At 42.6% G+C, this 20725-nt stretch overlaps 1 protein-coding gene across 1 annotated transcript in view; it reads left to right on the forward strand.

Annotated features, from left to right (window-relative positions):
* The window catches only part of MICAL1 (microtubule associated monooxygenase, calponin and LIM domain containing 1), a 64708-nt gene that overhangs the window by 26035 nt on the left and 17948 nt on the right, over positions 1–20725 (forward strand). Inside the window, exons 3-18 of the mRNA XM_060773203.2 lie at positions 1080–1287; positions 1963–2079; positions 3933–4034; positions 5927–6082; positions 6577–6677; positions 8040–8297; positions 9461–9576; positions 10312–10438; positions 10846–10930; positions 11999–12146; positions 14850–15037; positions 16038–16147; positions 16393–16446; positions 17818–17992; positions 18466–18551; positions 18700–19315. Coding sequence (XP_060629186.2) covers positions 1080–1287; positions 1963–2079; positions 3933–4034; positions 5927–6082; positions 6577–6677; positions 8040–8297; positions 9461–9576; positions 10312–10438; positions 10846–10930; positions 11999–12146; positions 14850–15037; positions 16038–16147; positions 16393–16446; positions 17818–17992; positions 18466–18551; positions 18700–19315 — 2647 coding nt within the window. The remainder of the gene's footprint in view (positions 1–1079; positions 1288–1962; positions 2080–3932; positions 4035–5926; positions 6083–6576; positions 6678–8039; positions 8298–9460; positions 9577–10311; positions 10439–10845; positions 10931–11998; positions 12147–14849; positions 15038–16037; positions 16148–16392; positions 16447–17817; positions 17993–18465; positions 18552–18699; positions 19316–20725) is intronic.

Consider the following 20725-nt stretch of genomic DNA (forward strand, 5'->3'; position numbering starts at 1 on the left):
TTTCGTATTGCACTCCCCAGCCATCTAAACAATATGACCAATGCCAAGATACTGTGAGAGTTGGAACCCACACATCTGAAGAGGCAAATGTTTCATGACCTTGCTCTCCAATAACAAAGTTGTTAATTATGTGGTTATCTCTCAGCCACACAATATCTGAGAAAGTCCATTGTTAGAATTTGAGGTGGGAATCATGTGCTTCTTCATCTGTTAGACTGCAACTGACAGCATTCCTCACCATGGCCTGTATTGGCTAGGGCTCATGGGTGCAGATACCCGCTGGGGTGGCTGCATGATTCCCTCTCTTATTATAAGTAGTATTTGAATTGTCCTTGCTTCCTTAGGACCCTTCTACACTGCCATACAATCCAGATTATCAAAGCAATTAATCCACATTATCTACTTTGAACTGGATTATCTGAGTCTACACTGCCATATAATCCAGTTTAAAGCAGATAATCTGGATTTATATAGCAGTGTAAAAGTGGCCTGAGGGTGCTTCCACACAGGACCTAAACCCACATCGGAGCAGGTTTAAGTTCCTACAAGCACCCAAAAGAATCAGGCTTTCCCGGGGGTTGTCCCCATTCCAGGGCATTAACTACTGCACTGAAATGGGGCCATCCCCCCCCCAAAAGCCTTAAAATAAAATAAAAACTTACTGACCACTGTGCCTCCTCTCCAGCAGCCCTCCTGGCACGTAGAAATGATGCTCCAGGAGGCAGCCAGGGGTTGTGGGAGATAGGTGGTTTTCCTGCTTTGTCCCAAGTTAATTCTCTGTTACCTGAGGTGTTGTTTGGATTCCTTAGGTAAAAGATCAACAGGACCCACATTTTGGACTCTGTCTGGAAGGGCACTTAGCCACAGTGAGACTGATGGGCTTTCCTTCATCTCTCACCCTAGCTATATTGTGGCTATTGTTTTGATGCAATTCTGATCAGTCCTGTTTAAGCTGACAGCTGACCTTAGATGGGGTCAACTCTGCACCATAGGCCTGCTGAAGCCAGTGCGTGCGTGTGTGCCCTGTCTCCTTTACAACAAACTTTCCAAAGTGACCATTGGGTTTACTCATTTTCCAGTGCCTGATCATTGGGGCAGGTCCCTGTGGTCTGCGTTCCGCAATTGAACTGGCCTTCCTGGGAGCCCAGGTGGTGGTGCTGGAGAAGAGAGACACGTTTTCCCGGAACAATGTGCTGCACCTTTGGCCTTTCACCATTCAGGACCTGCGAACATTGGGAGCCAAGAAATTCTATGGCCACTTCTGCACAGGTTCCTTGGATCATATCAGTAAGTATGATAGAAAGGGTGGATAAAATGTCAGATGTCAAAACCTGGAAGCAGTACTTTTTTGGATCAGAACTTCCAGAATTTCCTAGCAGTTAGGCCGGTTTGCGGATATCTGGGGGTTGTAGTCTTTGATTGGCATTGAGAATATGTTATTGATAGAAAACCAGCAATACCAGCTCATGGAAGCTCATAGTCATGATGAGGTCCCAGTTATGTATTTGAATAGGGGCATAAATATGGAAAAGGTCAGCACAAAATATCCATTTTAAGTAATTCACAGAAAAAAACAGACACATCTCCAAATTGTCTTTATTTGGAGACTAAAGAGTTTTGTTGTATTTGCAGTTGGCTCTCCACATTTGCCGGTTTAACCTTTGTGCCTTTAACTATTTACTGATGAAATATTGTCTCTTTAAGAATCTCTGCATCCTCCAGTGTGCCTTGTTGGCACACTGGAGAACTTCTAGCAGACACTGATCTTAGATTCACTTTGGAGGACCTAGAAATTCCTAATGGGGTTTGTTGGAGCTTATGGGAGTTGTTCTTTGGAGAGCACAAATTTTCTACCCCTCTTTTAAAGGCAATAATTGCTTAATAGAAGCTCAGAAATGAGTGCAGATTTGTGTGCGTCCATGACTTGTACAATTTAGTTATTCCCTCTTCTCCCAACTACAGGTATCCGTCAGTTGCAGCTGATCTTGCTGAAAGTTGCCTTACTCCTGGGGGTTCAGATTCACACCAATGTGCAGTATAAAGGACTTGTTCCACCAGCAGCCAGCTCCAGTGGACAGGGTGAGAGCATCATGCGACCAATACATTAACTTAAATTAAGGCCTGTTGCATTTCCATACATTTTATGTTTTAGTTGTTGGCTGTGAATAATCCCTCAGCAAGCAATGTTCCAGCTTAAGAATTGTCTAGGAAAGTAGATCAATGCCACTTAAGATTTCGGAATAGAATACTGTGGTGTCCTCAGCAATAACCCAAACAGGCTTGGATTGAGAATTTCTTTCTAGATTGCTTCCCTGCTGGTGATCTTTTATTGAATACAGTAGAGTCTTGGTTATCCAACATAAACAGGCTGGCAGAACATTGGATAAGCGAAAATGTTGGATAATAGGGAGGGATTGCTTGCTTGCTCACTCAGGCTATGAGTCTGTTTACTAACAAAAAACAAAGTAGAAAAGGCGGTGGCAGAAGTGGTGGCAGAAGCAGGAGCCTGGCCTTTCCTTCTTGCCTCCTCCTGGCCCCAGTTCCCTACCCCACTTGTCCTGGTGGCAAAGGCGGCAGTGGCAGTGCCATCTTTGCTGCCCACCCTTGCTCGTTGACTCACTGGGCTGTGGGTCCTGGCACTGCTACTGCTGCCAGCTTTGCTGCTAAGACCCGGTTCAGTGAGTGAGCAAGCGGGGGGGGGGGGGGGCACAAAGGCAGGAACAGAAACAGGAGCCTGGCTGCCTCTTCCAGGATCCTGCTTTTGCCACTGCTGCCACCTTTGCGTCCTGCCTGTCCTCCCTCATTCACTCACTCACTGGGCCAGGTCTTCGCGGCAGATCCAGGACCTGGCCCGGTGAGCGAGCGAGCAAGCGAGCGAGCAAGGAAGGGTGGGTAAGCAAGCAAGTGAGGGTAGCAAAGGCGGCCTCTGACACTGCCGCCTTTTCCACTGGGACGAGCAGGGTAGGAAGCCGGGGCCCGGAGGAGGCAGGAAGGGGAGGCCAGGCTCCTGCTGGTGCCGCCTTTGCCACCCACTCTCCCTCATTCCTGCAGAACCAGAACCCAGTCGGGAGGACAGGTGAATGAGTGAGTATGATGGCACACCAGGAAGATCTAATGAGAAACTAAATGTGTCTGGCTATTTTCCCAGTGACCATCGGTATACCCTAATTACTGTAATTCCCCCAAAAATAAAACTCTAAAAACAAGATTAAATTCAACAATTGTTTACTGAATAATCAAGGTATAAAAGTACAGTTTGATTATGATGGTGTTAGAACAGTGAAATATAAACTCTGAGGTAACAAACTACTATAATTTCTATGAGGTAAATATAACTATAAACTATGGGGAATGTATGACTATAACTATTCTATGAGGCAAATATTATCTATTCTTTATTACATATACTATAAACTCTAAGGCAAATATAACTGTTAACTATTACATGTATATGAACTACCTATCTATAATCTATAAACTTTGGCAAATATGTGATAAGAATGGCCTGTTCAAATTGCTAGGCCAGACCAGACACTATCTGGCAACTATCTATAAGCTATGACCAACAAAGAATGGGATCAGAAGTTCTATCACCAGCCCATTCTGGCTCTGAGTCAGAATGGGCTGCACCAACCGAGCTTGGCCTCTAGGGGGAACCTAAGCTTATCCCCTAAACTTGGCAAAATGGAACAGTCCAACTGGGAAATAAACAGGCCGAGACTTCACAGTGGGGGGGGGGGGGGGGGGTTACAAAGGTGATGACCACCACCTTTACCATCAGGATGAGCAGAGTGTCGTATAATACGGAGTGTCAGATGAGCGGAGATTGGATAACCGAGACTCTACTGTACTTGTTTTATGAACGTGACTGTTTGGGATAAGAGAGTGGCAGTCTTTACATTAGGGATCTTGATTCAATTTTCTCATTGCAGTCAGTGGCTGGAGAGCTGTATTACATCCCAGCTCCTCTCCGCTGAGTCAGTATGAATTTGATGTCCTCATCTCTGCAGGCGGCGGCAGGTTTGTGCCAGAAGGTGAGCTCTTGTTTAAAGCCTATAGTTAAGGCAGTGTTCGAGAACGCTTAAGTAAATGGTCAGGATTTGAGGAATATTCAGGTATTTTTCCTTTTTTAAAAAAGTAGAGCAGATAGTCAGCATGGTAGAGTAGCTTGGTGTCTGATTATGGGTGAATCAACACTGTAGAATTAATGCAGTTTGATGCCACTCTAACTGCTATGGCACAATGCTATGGAATCCTGGGATTTGTAGTTTGATGAGGATTGGGTGAAACTACAACACCAATGATTCCATAGCATTGAGCCATTGCAGTTAAAATGATATCAAACTCAGACAGTCTCAGATAGGGTAGCCATAATTGAAGGCCAGTTGAATGCATACAACAGCAAGACAACTCCAATTTTCTTCCTAATAATACTGTAGGGCTACAATAAACACACTCTCAATATTGGCCTGGGAGAAGCAAGTATTGTGAGTCTTCCTCCCTGGCCTTGGGATGCTGTAATACCCTTTAAGAGAATAATAACCCCAAACTAAGGGTGCATGAATACTTAAAAGGATTGATGTATGAAAGCAAGAGCACTTGCCCAGCTTGGCTTGGCTCTACCCTGTCATTTTATAACCACCAAGAGCAAGCATTGATCTCAATAGCTTGGGCCATAAAAGAAGTCTGAAAGGCATCTTGCCTTGAGGCAAGGTGGAGATGCGAAGCAGGGGGAGAAGAAAGCATCTGCTGGGCTGGCCCTGGTTACATCATTTGCTGGTACTCATCCAAGCAAAGTTCATAAATGGCCTGTGTGACCGCAAAAGCATCCCCTCCCTCATCTTTCATTTCATTTCTCACATTCTTGTGAGATTCTTACAGAATGTTTTCCAGACCTTCCCTACAATTCCCTAGATATGAGGGATGGTGCAGCCTTTGTGTAATAAATTGTGCTAGCCCCACTCTTTTGTAAACTGATTTTGTGGAGCAGGAGAGTCACTTCCCTATCATGCTGCTGAACTTTATCCTTAATCTGTTGTTTAGAGCTCTAACTTGCATTTCATCATCCTGGAGTACACTTTTAGCCAATTTTCCAGGATGTATATCCTTGCAGCCTGAATTAAATATACATTCAACCCCTACATATCAATGGATTCTCTATCCATGGATTTAACCACCTGTGACTTGAGAATATTAAAAACTAAATTCCAAAAAGCATACCTTGATTTTGCCATTTTATATGAAAAGTCACCATTTTATTACAGCACTGTATATAATGGGACTTTGAACATCCATGGACTTTGGTATCCACAGGTCCTGGAACTGAACCGCAGCAGATACCAAGGGCCCACTGTATAATAATAAAATACAACAAACTAAGGGCCCTTACTCACAGTCATATAACCCAGAATATCATGGCAGATAAACCACAATATCTTATTTGAACTGGATTATCTAAGTCCACACTGTCATATTATCCAGTTCAGTGTGGATTTTATATAGCTGTGTGGTAAGGGCCTTAAATTCCAGATGGTTAAACTAGCATAATATCTGAACAGAATAACAACAGATAAACGTTTTTAAAAAAAAGAGCTTCATAAAATTATCCAAAATTTAAATTGGTCAGAATGCCTTTAAGCATCTCCTAAATAGCAACAAAAACTGGTCTTCCTGGGGAGGATATTCTAGAGTTGACCAAAGATCAGATCATGCTCCCATGCGAAGAAATCAATTTGGTGGGATCCTGAAATTCTAGGCCGTGGAGGAAAGGTTTGATGTCGATTCTTCCACTACTGAAAGTGTAGTGACATTATGGGACTAACCCCATTTTTCCTGCCTGACCATTCTTGTTGTAGCTTTTCCTGAACTTTTAGTCTTCTCATTTCCTTCAGGATTGATGGGTGATACTCTTGTATGTTTATTGTAGGCTTCAAGAGGAAGGAGACTCGTGGGAAGTTAGCCATCGGTATCACCACCAACTTTATTAACAACCACAGCCGAGCTGAGGTGGAGGTGGCTGAGATCAGTGGAGTAGCTCGCATCTACAATCAGAAATTTTTCCAAAACCTCAATAACAAAACAGGTCTGAGTCGAATGCTTCTCAACTTACAATTAATGATTACCTTCTCTCTTTGTGCCTTGAAGACTATGTGATCATATGCTTTCTAATGAAACATAACAAGGATATCCAACTCATAGACAGCCAACACATAGAAGTAAAACAGCCTGACTCTTTCTCCAGACCTATCCAGAGCCCAAAACATTTGAACTCATGCACTTTTATCAGAGGCATCCAAACAACGCTTTCAGTAAAAGTGAATTAATTCGGGACAAAGCAGGGTTTTCCTGCTTTGTCCCAAATTAATTAGGTAATGGATTAAACCCGGGGTCTGGAAAGACCCAGGTCTAATCCAGTATGGGCTTTCTGTGTGGACTGCCCCCTCGGAAGTCCTGGGACTTCCGAGAGGGCAGTCCACAGGGCCCTCTTGCATTTTCCAGGCTGAATACTATTATTGGCTAGTAGCCATTGATAACCATCTGTGATTTAATCCTCCATTTGTCTTTCAACAATGCCAGGTATTGACTTGGAAAACATTGTCTACTATAAAGATGACACCCACTACTTTGTCATGACAGCAAAAAAGCAGAGTTTGCTGAAGAAGGGAGTCATCTTAAAGGTATGTGAGAAGCAAGATACTCCAGCAAGTACCAGGTAGAAAATGGGGAGATTGCAAACCATCTTTTGAATCCATGTGCATTTGAAGGTGAAACATCCTTCCAGGTTTAGAGTTGATTTGCATGGTTTCTTGGAGGTGACTGAGATTTTTTTTGGTCTTTTGCAGTGCATTGAGAACATGCCAGTGAGTTGTACTTTTGGCTGGCTGACATACACAAACTGCACCATCTGTTTCTGTGTGAATTTGCATTCAAGAGTGGAAAAGGAAGTTGAGTGAACTGAATTATGCAGTTCACAGAATTAGAAAGTAGACTTTGTTGAACTGTATCCATTGGACTATTGTTTCTGACTTTCAACATTTCCTCCTTAGAGGAAACAGTCTTCACACAGAAAATAGTATCTAGTGGAGAAGACTTTGTTCTGAACCCCTTTCTTGTGATAGCTCTCAGTGTGCAGACATCATTTTCTGCAAGAGTTATTTGCCTTTTTGTGAGTGTATACATGACTCCCTCTCTATCATACACAGAGTGCCTTGAATTGTGCACATTGCTACTAACAAAGGCATTTATTTAGGTTGGGGACTAGTATAACAACTAAACTTTCTCCAAAATCTAACTGTGATGGAGGGGTAACATTTAGAGCTTGGATGCTAAGTAGCACCAGACTCAGAATAGTGCTTGCAATGGAAAACTATATGAATTGGGACAAATTTGGAGGGACAGTAAATGAAATAAGATGCACCTGAGTAATACAGTGGGATGGCCAGGATGTATCTCCTCTGGTCATGTGGGTAATTAAACACTTTTTTTCTGCTGAATACCTATCAGAACCCCTGTTAGAAAAAGGGTTATAATTTTATGATACATTGTTTTTTCTGACTTTGTGATCTCTGTGTCCCCAAATAATCTGGGAGAGTTGAGGAACTCCATAATAATAATAATAATAATAATAATAATAATAATAATAATAACAACAACAACAATAATAGTCGTCGTCATCATCATCATCATCATCAGAATCATAGAATCATAGAATCATAGATTCATAGAGTTAGAAGAGACTTCATGGGCCATCCAACCCCCTGCCAAGAAGCAGGAAAATCGCATTCAAAGCACCCCTGAGAGATGGCCGTCCAGACTCTGTTTAAAAGCCTCCAAAGAAGGAGCCTCTACCACAGACTGGGGCAGGGAGTTCCACTGCTGAACAACTCTCACAGTTAGGAAGTTCTTCCTAATGTTCAGGTGAAATCTTCTTTCCTGTAGTTTGAAGACATTGTTCCGTGTCCTAGTCTCCAGCGCAGTAATCTGTATCATATGACAGTATTCTTACTATGAAAGCTATTATGGTGTCTATTCATTTCTAGGATAAGTTGGACATAGAAAGTTTGCTGTCTCCAAAGAATGTGAATCAGGAAGCTCTTCTTGCTTATGCGAAGGAAGCTGCCAATTTCTCCACCAACTACAAGCTCCCCAATTTGAAATTTGCACTGAATCACCGCAGTCAACCTGATGTTGACATGTTTGATTTCACCTGCATGAGCCGTTCAGACAATGCAGCTCTGGTGCGTGACTGTAAAGGCAAAAAACTGCTCATTGGATTGGTAGGAGACTGCTTAGTGGAGGTAAGGACATCCTTAATAATACCAGAATAAATGTATTAAGAGTGGGGCCTTTTTTACAGTGGAAGCTGTGTACATCTCCAGCATATTTGATTGTCAGTCTTCTTCAGTTATCTTTGCATTAGAATTAAATTCTATATTCACATGGTACACTTTTCTGAGACTGTATTTCTACAGAATACACATAGGGAATGTTGTGTTATTGACCACTGTTGTGTGCCTTCAAGTCATTTTCAATTTTTGATTACTCTAAGGTAACCCTATCACATGATTTTATTGGAACACTTTCTTCAGAGAGGTGTTGCCATCATCTTCCTCTGAGGATGAAAGAGTGTGTCCAAAAGGTTTTCATGGCTAAATGGGGATTTGAATCCTAGCCGCCAGAGTTATTTTAACACTCCAACCATTACACCACACTGGCTCTGTATTTAAACACATATACACTCTTGTTTTTCATTATGTGACCTTTCAAGTAGTTGTACAGTCAAAGGACACAACTGTGAGATCCCCCCCCCCCCCCAAGTATAGTCCATTTCTTGTTCCTGTTGTAAGGCCTTAGAATATCCTTTTGTTGAGGGGAGTACAAATGGAATTTATTAGCCCTGCACTTTGTTTAGCTTTGATGATTATGCAACAGCTGGGAGACGTATTCTGTCCTATCTGGCTTTTCATCTTTTGTGCTCGCCTACTCTTCCCTGCTGTTTTATCTGGCAAAGCTCAACTTACCAGCTGATACCTGGAAGGGAATGGGCTGTGCACAGAGGGACTGTCATAAAGAAACTGTATCTGCCAAATTAAACACAGAAGTCTAGTTCGCAGGTGTTTTGGTCTACTGTCATTATCTCTTGAGCTTTAGGCCAACATGTGCTATATCCTTTGGGGGCATTTTTCTTTTTGTTATTATGTGTCTTCAAGTTGACTCCTACTTATTGTAACCCTATCCTACAGTTTTCTTTGTCAAGATTTCTGCAGAGACAGTTTACTACTATTTTCCTTTTAAGCCAAGAGAGAGAGCAACTTGCAGAAGCTCACCCAGTGAGTTTCCCTCAAACCCTGCTGTTGCTACACTATGCTTTGCAGTAGGGATATACTTCTATACTGCAGTAGGGATATACTTCTAACTGGACAAAAAACTTGACACTTTCTATGTATTTTCTGTTCTTCAGCCATTCTGGCCCTTGGGCACTGGTGTAGGCAGAGGATTTCTGGCTGCTTTTGATGCTGCCTGGATGGTTAAAAGGTGGGCCTCAGGGACACCCCCTCTGGATGTGCTGGCTGAGAGGTAAGTACCCTTGAGAAAGGACAGTCTTTGTTCTCAGCATTGGATTTTTATTGCAGTTGGATGAGTAGGAATCTTATGCTATTTGTTAGTTGTAGAAAGAATGACAGCCTTATGATGAGCAATGTTGTCTGCAAGCTCACCACAAAGTGAAAAACTAGAGGTGGGTTGATCAGAATTGGTAAATAAACAGAAAGGAGGGAAATAGTTGAATGGTCCTTTGCTTTGTGACACTTCCAAACTCGTAGTCTTCAGAAGTTCTCAGCAGTATGTAGCAATGGCCAAGAGGCTCAAAGATAGAAAGGAGGGACTCAAGCTGGTCTCATGAAGTTGCAAGAAGGACTATGCTTGTAAAATTTTTAAGTCTTTAATGTGTTGTCGAAGGTTTTCATGGCTGGAATCACTGGGTTGATGTATGTTTTTCGGTCTGCATAGCCATGTTCTAGAAGTATTCTCTCCTGATGTTTCGCCTGCATCTGTGGCAGGCATCCTCAGAAATAGTGAGGTCCTCAGAGGTAGTAAGATATCTGAATGTTTGCTCCCAAGCTTCACTGCACAAAACCAAGCAGGATGGGAGAAGAGGAACTTTGGTCAAAGAGGAGAACTGGGGAGGCGGGGGGTGGGAGTTATCCTGATATCTTCCCTGCAGGCAGCAAAATTATGATGGCTGGCTGAAAGTGAATCTTGAGCACTGCTGAGGGATTAAGAAGAGAATATTCATGTTTAATCTCCACACAGAGAGAGTTTATATCAGCGGCTGTCGCAGACTTCACCGGACAACACCAATAAGAATATCAATCAGTATAGCATTGACCCTATCACTCGGTACCCGAATATCAATCTTCAAGCTATCAAGGCTTCTCAGGTATTCAAGAGACCTACTTTAGGGGAGGGAGAAGGGAGAAGCAAAGGCAAGAGCATATCTGAATCTCTGCCCACTGTCCGATTTCCCTCTTTGCTTTGTAGCCTTGGCTGTCTGTTTTGCAACTTTTAAAGCATTGGCATGCCATGGGTACTGCACTACCATGAGCCACATTCCAGCAAATAACAGGAATGCTTAAGGCATAGGGGACAAGGCCTGTAGAACAATCTGTTCTGCAAGACATTCTCGTTCTGCTCCCATCTAGCAAATAGAGTGTGGTGTATTTTCCAAGCCAAGAAAATGAGGGTCATATCAATTCATCCTCAGAGAAGTTGTGGGATCTTCTTTTGTTTTATTTTGCATCTAAATTGTGAAAGGCAGTACCAAGTAACTGGGTGCATTTTTTTCAGGTTCGAAACCTGTATGTGACAGGAGAAATTGAAACAGATCAGAAGAAGAGAAGAAGTCGTGCCAGTTTGGAGATAGTTTATAAAGGCAAGGCTGCACAATGTCCTCCCTGCATTTATCTATTTGAAAGCAGGCCTCCTACTGTATGTTCATCCTCTCTTGGGTGCAATGGCTTCTTGATTTCTCTGTCACCATGTAAGCCCTTCAGTGGATGCAGACTATAAAACTGAGAGTTGAAAGTAATCTTTCAGCTATCCAGTCCAATCCCCTATCTAATGCATGGTGCAGATGGAAGTCCAGCCTCCATGGAGAAGTCCTCTTTTCCTGAGGCAGTCTGTCTAATGTCTAACAGGCTGTTCATTGAAAAGATTCTCATGTTTAGCTGAAGTCTTCCCTGCAGTGTCCACCTGCTGGTCCATTTACCCTGTATATCCCAATTGCCAACCTCTCTGCTACTGTTTCACTGGGTCCCTGCTTTACACCTGAACAACAGATCCTTTGGATCAAGGTGTGAAAAAAATCAGCTCAATCAGATGCATGGAGTAGAGCTACCCTGCAAAAGTTTGTACTACCATCTTAGTATGCCAAAATCCTTAGAATATAAAGCAGAAATTAAGAACTAGTATGTCACAGGAGATGGAACTGTGTATCTGCCCAGATGTTGTTGAGTTGCCCTCTGGCCAGCAGTTAGGAATGCTGGGAATTGTACCATCTGGAGGGCTGCATTCTTTCCATCTCTGGGTTAGCAAGCTGTACTGAAACTAGTAAGATCTGTTTTCTAGTTCTCAGTGGCCCATAAAAGTGACTGGGTAACCTTGGCCCAATCACTCTGTCCTGGCTTGATATACCAAACAGGTCAAGCAAACAACAACAATGCAAAAAAAAGAGATGGAAGATAAATTCAAATTATATCATCTATCTCCTGTATAGTTGACCCTTCACATTTGCAGGTTTGGCTTTTGCAGGTCTTATTCTTGGTGGAATCGATTAAAATGTCATATTCAGGAATCTCTAATGAATTTGGGGGGCTAGCTGTAGTTGAAAATGTCCTGGGGCTGTGATGTAAATGTTGTTTTGGCAGTTTCTGTGTCAGGCCATGTTCTTTGCTCTCGTCTCATTTTCTCCTTTCTCCATGAACCTTCTTCCTACTTCTAGACACCAACAGAGCCTACGAAGAGCTCCTTAGCTGGTGTCAAGTGAGCACTGCAAAATACCCCAGAATCAAGGTAGAGGACTTCACACACTCCTGGAAAAACGGACTGGCCCTGTGCGCACTCATACACCATTTCCGACCAGACCTTCTGTAAGTCCCCCATATTTAAGGGAAATTGAAGAGAAGGAATCCTTGCTAGCAATAAGAAATGTGATATCCATTTGAAACTCTGTGAAATTGTGGGAGAGAGCTGTGTACTATTCCAGTTCCTGCCTGAAGCACAAACAAGTCACATCAGTTGGGTGTTTTGGTCGTTTTGGTTTTGACACCTTCTTATGTGATATCATACATATTTGAGTGAGTACTTTGAAATATCACTTTTCTGGATCATGTCAACCAATTTCCCACAGCTAGGGGGTATTATGGGTTAATTCCAAACTTAACCTTTTCTTTTGATTTCAATTAATCACTAACCCTGTTGCATCTCAGCATATCTTCTTTGCACCATTAAGTACATAGTACTGAATTCCGATTGCTTCATCTCAGCATTACTTTTTCGGGTATTAATTACATTTAATGGCTTTTCCGAGTTAATAATTTAGCTGGGCTTTTGTAGGAAATACATTTAAAATTTGCTGAGCAATTCAACTTGTTTTCCTGCTGTGTGCATTTTCTGAATGGTGACTAATTTATATATATACACACACACTATGTGTCTTGACAAGCCAAAGGATTCAAACCTCCTTCGGAAAATTGTCTGCATTCTAGAGGGCTAAAGTATGAACTAGTAAATACAGGCCTGCACACCACCTGAAGTTCACAAATAGGGGTTTGCAGTGAAATACAGATTTTGTCACTGGCATTTGGCCTACAGCAGGTCATGCACAGATACAGATGGCTGTTTGAAACACATTTAGTGATGAATATGCATCAGTTCATGAGGCTCTGAGCCTGAGCCACAGACCTAGTAGGCTAACAGGTTTTTATGACTGACCTCTTGATTTGCTTGAAATTTGAGAGACTCTGTACTGACCAGCATTGTTGAGAAAACGCAACCAGAGTGGATCTTTTTCTACTGTAAATAGTTTCCACTTCAGAAAAGAGCCCCCAGTGACACAGTGGGTTAAACCCCTGTGCCAGCAGGACTGCTGACTGACAGGTCAATGGTTCGAATCCAGGGAGAGTGGGTTGAGCTCCCTCTGTCAGCTCCAGCTCTCCATGTGGGGACATGAGAGAAGCCCCCCCCACAAGGATGGTAAAACATCAAAACATCCAGGTGTCCCCTGGGCAATGTCCTTGTGGTTTCTCAAGTTGCTCCTGACACCAAAAAGAAAGAAAGGAAGGAAGGAAGGAAGGAAGGAAGGAAGGAAGGAAGGAAGGAAGGAAGGAAGGAAAAGAAAAGAAAAAGTTCAGAAATGTGTCCATAGTGATGAATGTCCACCTTAGCCTTTCTGGAGCTTGAGAAAGTAGATTCCATTTGCTTCAAGCCATGTTTTCACTCATTCAATTAATCCAATGGAAACTGCACTGGAGCCTCTCCAGAGCCCTTTTGGTGTCCAGACAGCCATCTGGACCAAGAGCGCATTAGGGCCACTGCTGCTGTGTTGCTAGCCAAAAGCAGCTTCCTGGCAAAGGCTTGCTGGCAATGTCATGTTTCTTGGCCATATGGCTGGGTGCCCTATTGTAACCTTACAAGAACTGACATAACTAACAAAGCTTTACCAGGGAGCTGCTTGTGGCCAGCAACACAATGGTGAGTATATTGGATGTGTGGACACACCTTCCAAACTATGGGATCACTCCATTTTCACTTGAGCTGGATTAATGGCTAAATGCAGCAGTTCTGCTGTGACTCCAGATATGTATCATGTGAACTTCTTGCAGCAGAGAGGCAAGCCTACCTTTGGCCCATGTAAAATACATCCTCAAATGTCAGGGACAAATTGGGCCAAATGTGAGAAACTTTGTCCATGGTTTGCTTTCATCTAACTATCATGGGCATGTTGGTAACTTTATACACTGACATTACTTCAGAACTAGTATTCAAAGTAACATTATGCTACCATGGCTCAGGTCTCTTGGCTCAGTCACGTATGTCTTACTAGTTGTAAAGAATGAAAGGCCTCTTGCAAAACTGAAGTGTGAACATGAACTTCAAATGTGCAACCTCTTCTCTTGTTTCTATTTCTTCAGTGCCTTCTCCTTTCAATCCCTGGGGCCAGAAACTCCACAAATGCAGAATAGTTGCTTTGCTCTCTTGGCTGTCAGATCTTGATAGAAAGGTCACAGCATTTAATTTACTCATGGTTGGTGACCAAATGGGGCATAATAATTTCCTATTTCCTCCTCATCAAGTAAAATAGAATATGAGCCAAGTCCTTTCAAGGGTAGAGAGCTGGCAGGGATCCATTTACTAGAAATGGTGCCGTAATTGCCTGCGGATGCCCAAAACTGGCAGACAGTTCCCACAAATCATCTGTCATGTGCCTGGGGTTGCTTTTGAAAAGCACCTGCCATGCAGATCACCCTCTGATTTTTTCCCCTGTGGTTAAATAATACATGTATATATAACAATGCACAGATAGTTATGCCAGCACAGAGAAAGGTAGTTTTGGAAGGCTTCCTTGCTGCTTCCTGAGCAACAAGGGAACAGATCCCAATTGATTGTAGTGGCTGCTTCCTGGTAACAGCAGATTGAGGGATTTTTATGATCCTTTTGTAGCTCCCAAACTAGGGACTCTCTAGACATCTTGAATCCAAAACAGTCACAAGGGCATACACATTCATAAATATTGCAAAGAAATCCCACTGACATCTCTGTCAGTCAGTCTAATGTGTAACTTTCCTTTCTAGAGACTTCACCTTGCTGGACCAAAACGACCCCATTGGGAACAACCAACTGGCATTGGATGTGGCTGAGCAGGAGCTAGGGATCCCTCCAGTCCTCTCCAGTACTGAAATGGCTTCAATGTCGGAGCCTGAGCAGCTTGGCTTGATCACCTACCTGAGCCAGTTTTATGATGCCTTCAAGAACTCTTCAGGTAGAGACTCTCAAGATATTCAGTTCAAGGTTTGACCAGTTAAGACTTAAACATGGCACCAATAGTTTTTGTAGCCAGTATGATAGATCCCTCCATGGTCCAAGAGACTTATAGTCCTTACTGAAGAAAAAAGCGTTGAGGGACATGGAGAAAAGAGGTGTCCTCTTGGCCCAACCAAAGGCCTATCTAATCCTGTCTCTTGTTGTTCACTGTGGCCTTCTGTAATTGACCAACAGTTAAGCATTAGATGTATGCTACCTCTGATCCTGGAGGCGGATCACAGTAATTGTAACTGTTGATAGTTACCATAGCTGGATCATGTTGTCTTCCTTGATGTTACTCTATTTCAAAACAATTTTTTTTTGCTATTGTGAATTGAATGTGAATCACATCAAAACAGGTTTGAGGATTATGAAGCTAAGACAAATCAGTAGATAAAGGCTTTATTCAGTAATTAATGGATACTGCAATCAGTTATGTCGGGGGAAGTATACATTTAGCAGTTAGAAGTCCATCTTCCTTTCAAAAGTACGTTGGGTCCCCAAAGCACACAAAAGTAATTCAGTGTACCCTCAGTTCCCTCAGTAGGTGCTGACTTCATCCTGTAGAGTGAATAATTTAAATGGCTTTTGCTATTTAACATGAGGGTGAATCATTCCATAACAATCAATTTGAGGCGAGCAAGAACCAACAACAGTGGGTTCTAGGACCACAAATCAATGCTTGGATGTGTTAAGATTTTGAAATGTAGCTCCCAGAATTTGCCATCCATTCTGGTTGGGAGAGTAGGAAAGCCGTAGTCCAAAACAAAGTTCCTCTGTAAAGATATAGTGAAACAGGCCCGCTATCTCCATTCTTTTGAAGACTTTTTCCGTTGTGCATAGCCACTTTGGTCGGAATGGGTGGATTTTTGTTAAGCATCATCCATTTGCATGTTTATATGAGTAAAGTGATAAAAAGTTAAGCCCAGAAAGAGGAAACACTGTGTACTTTCTTGCAGAACCTGAGGAGAAAACAGCTAAGCTCCTAACACCCCGAGGTACGAAGGGAGCTATCCTATTTCTTAGCAAGCTGCAGAAGAGTCTCTCTCTCTCACGTAAAAGGAATCTGGTGAGTCTGTTTGTCCAACAGCCAGTGCTAAATCCATTGCTAGATGTTTCCAACAGTGCCTTTAAAAAAATCATCCATATTGGATTATGGCCCTTTGGTACCTGATGGAATTTCCTCCCAACTTATCCTAACTTCCATCCCCATTGGATGTCCCCATGGGATATCCTTAAATTTGTTTTGAGACCTCAGGACCTTGGGTCTTCAGTGGTGATTGCTGTACTAAAAAGACTTAATATTGTCTATAGGAGGAGAATTCCACGTGGGATGAACAAACCAAGAAGAAAAAGCAAGAGCCTGGGGTGAGTTTACAGATTACAAACTGTAAACTATTAGTTTACAGAAATTTATAAACTAATGGGAATTTAGATTTTTGAAATAATTATCTAAAATGGAGGAAAAAAGGGAGCCTGGCTGATTTTCCCTGGGCATCACTGAAAAGGGGTTTGTCTCTTAGACCAATCTGCACAACTTCACTCCTTATCTTAGTCTATTTTCCTTAGGCAGCAAAAGACTAGCTAGACCAACTCAAAACATTTATAAAGACATTCCCCTGGAAAGTGATTGTGTGGGATGTATTTGGGTCAAAGGAAAACATTCTCCGAAAATCCCCCAGTAGAAAAATAGGGCTTAAACATTACAAAGTATGGGGCACCTTAATGCTCAGCTATGCAGCTATCCAATCCCATTATATGGGCTGTTCCTTCATCCAGTAGATTTGCTGAAAAAATATATGTAAATGGTCTTCCCCAGATAGCAGAACAAGAATGAATGAACAGAGAAGTAGGAGGTCTGTTCTTCAAGGTGTGACCTGCATCCATGCCATCCATTTTGCTGCCTACTAAAAATATATCCTCTCATTCAACCCATATGCATTTCCAGGGCCTTTATTCCTAATTGTACCCCATACGTGGCCAAAATTCCTATTTTTGTTGAGCCTCTGACAAAGGCACCGTCCAGACAGGACCTTTATTGCAGTCTCCACCGCAATAAAGGAGGGGCTTGTCCAGACAAAATTAATTCTGGACAGTCCAGAATTAATTGCTACAAACCAAGAAAACCCTGGTTTGTAGTGAATTAATTAGATAGTGGGTTTATTTGCGTGCCTTCTTGGAAGGCGTGGGATAAACCCACTATTTCTGTTTCTGCAGTCCAGACACTAATCCGCAATCCAGTTCTGCAGTCCAGACATTATTCCTCGGGCGGCTGTCCTAGTGCGTAGAAATGACATGCCAGGAGAGTGGCGGGGTGGGGGAGGTAAATCACCCCCTCCTGCTCTCCTGGTGCATCATTTCTGTGCACTGGGAGAGCCGGCTAAGGCTTGTCATGGGGGTGGATATGTTTTTATTACTTTTGTAAGGGGCTTGGGGGAGGGGATGGTAGGGGCTCCAGACATTTACTTGAGCTAGTCCCGAGAGAACGTCTGGATACCCACCCTAGAAAGTGCGTTCTTTGTAGGGTGGGTGTGGACAGGCCCCCAGGAAAATCCGCATTTTTTAAATGCGGATTCTCCTGGGATAAAGGCCTGTCTGGATCTGGCCTTAGTTAGAACATCACAGATCTGAGTTAGTTATTTTGATCTGGGATTTGGACTGTGACTCCTTTCTGGAAATATAAGACTGCTTGGGGCAAACGGCTCTAAGGAGAAAAAAAAACCATTGATCTTTTGACAGAGCCCTCCTGTCTCTCCTGTGAGGAGCAGCGATGCCTGTTATATCTGTGGCGAGCACGTCTACATTGTAGAACGGGTCAGTGCTGAAGGGCGCTTCTTCCACCGAAGCTGTTTCAAATGTCACCAGTGTAAGACAACTCTGCGGCTGGGGGACTTTGCCTTGAATGAAGATGATGGTGAGTGGAGTGGAAGGTCCCAGGTTCAATCGCTCACATCTCCAGAAAGGGCTGGGAAACACAGAGCTGAGCTTTAAGTAGACTGAATCAGTCCTAGCAGTTGTGCTCATTTGCTTTTTTTTAATTTATAAATTTTATTTGATACATCCCAACAATTAACAAACTTTTGCCATACAGGACTTATTTCAGTACACATTATTCCAAAAGTAAATATTTCTTAAATGACATTTTATACATTCTTTAGTTATGTATCATTTGCTGAGACTGAGGGCCCTTCCACACAGCCCTATATCCCAGAATATCAAAGCAGAAAATCCCACAACATCTGCTTTGAACTGGATTACCTGAGTCCACACCCAGATAATGTGGGATTCTCTGCCTTGATATTCTGGGATATAGGGCTGTGTGGAAGGGCCCTGAGCAATGCAAGCAACTTCTTTCACCTGATTACAGCCATCTTGTTTCATTCTTAGGGAATTTCTATTGCAGCCTCCACATTGCAGGCTCCACAGACGCGGCTGCACCCAGTAGCAGAATTTCTTCTGAAGCAGAATATAAAGTAAGCAAAATTTGGTACCTTTTCAGAATTAAACTAGTAAGATGGTGCTGAAGTGCTAATTGTCTTTGTGTTCTTGTTCAGAATTCTTTATTTGTAGTATATCTTGCCATTTTCACAGTGCAATTGTTCTTGTGTGTGCTTTTTCTAGGAATCTTCCCAGATCTGCAATTCTTCAGCCAAAGGCATTCTGGACTTGGCTGCTAAGGAAGATAGAATGGAAATAGATTCAAGACAGCAAAGCCCATCATCCTTTACAGATCAACTGCTAGCAGGTCAGCTTGAAGAATCTCAGAAATTAGCTGGTGAAGGATCAGACTTGTCTTCATCCAGAAAAAATGGAAGTGTTGCCACGATAAAGCCATCTCAGTTGGCCTTGCACCAGCAGCTCTCCCTTGCAGAGAAGTTGCAGGACTCTGGGGCCAATTTAGCTTCACAGGTTGGGCACCAAGGTACAGATGTGGATAGGGCCTATGCTGAAGAACTTGACTTAAGAAGTTGGATTGACCACCGGTTGCAGGAAGAGGCACATAGGGACTTGGTTACAGGCATGCAAGGAGCCAGTATACATCCTGCTGTCTCTCGAAAGACTCTGATTCCTCCAAGCCCAGTACTAGAACAAGGGGAATGTGGAAATGCACAAAGGAGAAAAATCTGTCTATCAACCCTGGAAAAACATGAACTATCCAGATTGAGTCCAATTTTAGGCTCATTTAATTTTCCAGATTCAAGTCTGGAAGAATCCAGCATCAGCAAAGACTCAGCAGGTAAAATTATGTGTAATTTATTATCATTAATTATTATTTAGTTCCATTCTAATGTCAGTCTCTTTGTGTGCTTGAGTTCCTCATGTTACACATTAGTTTCATGTAATCTTATAGGACAAGGGATGGAGAGGAGAGCATGGTTGTTCAATTCAAGCAATAAACACACTATTCTGTGTGAATAGAAGCATAATTATTGAGTGACCCCCCTAAGGGACAACTGTAAAAGTTAGAGACCTATTTGTGAACAAATCCCAATATCTGTACCACCACTTGTAATGGAATGTGGCCTATTTAATTAAAAACAAAAGCTGTAATAAGCTGGAATGATCTTCTGGCTGATAACCTTTTAAAAGAACACTGGCTACCACCACACTTGAAGGAAATGTTAAGCCCTTGGCTTGTCTTGAGGTTTAATTAGGCTAGGATGTGCTGGATTTGCACTCAGGCTTTGTAAGAGATTCCTTTTAAAATACACGCTGCCACCATTTAACTTTGATTTCTGTAATAATTTGCTTTGGAACTTCTCACACAGAGGCACAAGTGAGACAGATGATGTGAACAAATAACAATGTTTTTTATTTGAGAGAACTTGAACAATACAGGCTTTAAGCTTAGCGGTTTCAATGTTGAATAAAAGCGTATGGTTTCTTTAAACAGTTCACAATTTAGTTGCACATAACACTCCTCTCCCTCCAGAAACTACTGACAGGATTCCTCTCTGCCTAGTATTTCTAAACTCCACACAGACAGTCCTTTCCCTCTGGATCTGTCTTCCCACTCCACCAGCTATCCTTCCCAATAGCTATAACACTTCTCACTAACTAACTTTGCTGACTAACCGACCAACTTCTGGCTTCACTAACTCTTCTTCACACACTCCCTTGCTGATTCTTCTTTGACACACCAACCCTAACTAAGCTGTCAGGTTTTAAAACGCCCCCTTAAAGTCAATTTTTTTCCTTTCTTGAGTTAAGCTCTGCCCACTCTATCTCAGCCAATTACAAACTCCCCTCATTTCCCTCCAAGCTGCTCCTAAGCACGCCCCCTCCAGGAAATGAGATTCTAAGATGGATGCCCCTAGGCACTCTTCTAAAATGGCTGCTGAACTTCCTGGGCCTACTTTTCTGGGCTTTTCCTAGCCTAACAGGTAGGGAATTCATCACAACAACCCAAAGAGAATTTTGTTTAATCCATTCATGCAAGAGCCTGGTTGGCTCATGCAGGATAAAATGGAACTTGTGTATTCCATACAACCAAAGTAAAGGTAAGTGTATTATCGAAGGCTTTCATGGTCAGAATCACAGGGTTGTTGTAGGTTTTTCAGGCTGTATGTTCTAGAAGCATTCTCTTCTGACGTTTCACCTGCATCTGTGACAAGCATCCTCAGAGGTTGTGAGTTTGTTGGAAACT

This window comes from Anolis sagrei, chromosome 4 (genome assembly GCF_037176765.1).
Source record: "Anolis sagrei isolate rAnoSag1 chromosome 4, rAnoSag1.mat, whole genome shotgun sequence".
Classification (NCBI taxonomy): Eukaryota; Metazoa; Chordata; class Lepidosauria; order Squamata; family Dactyloidae; genus Anolis; species Anolis sagrei.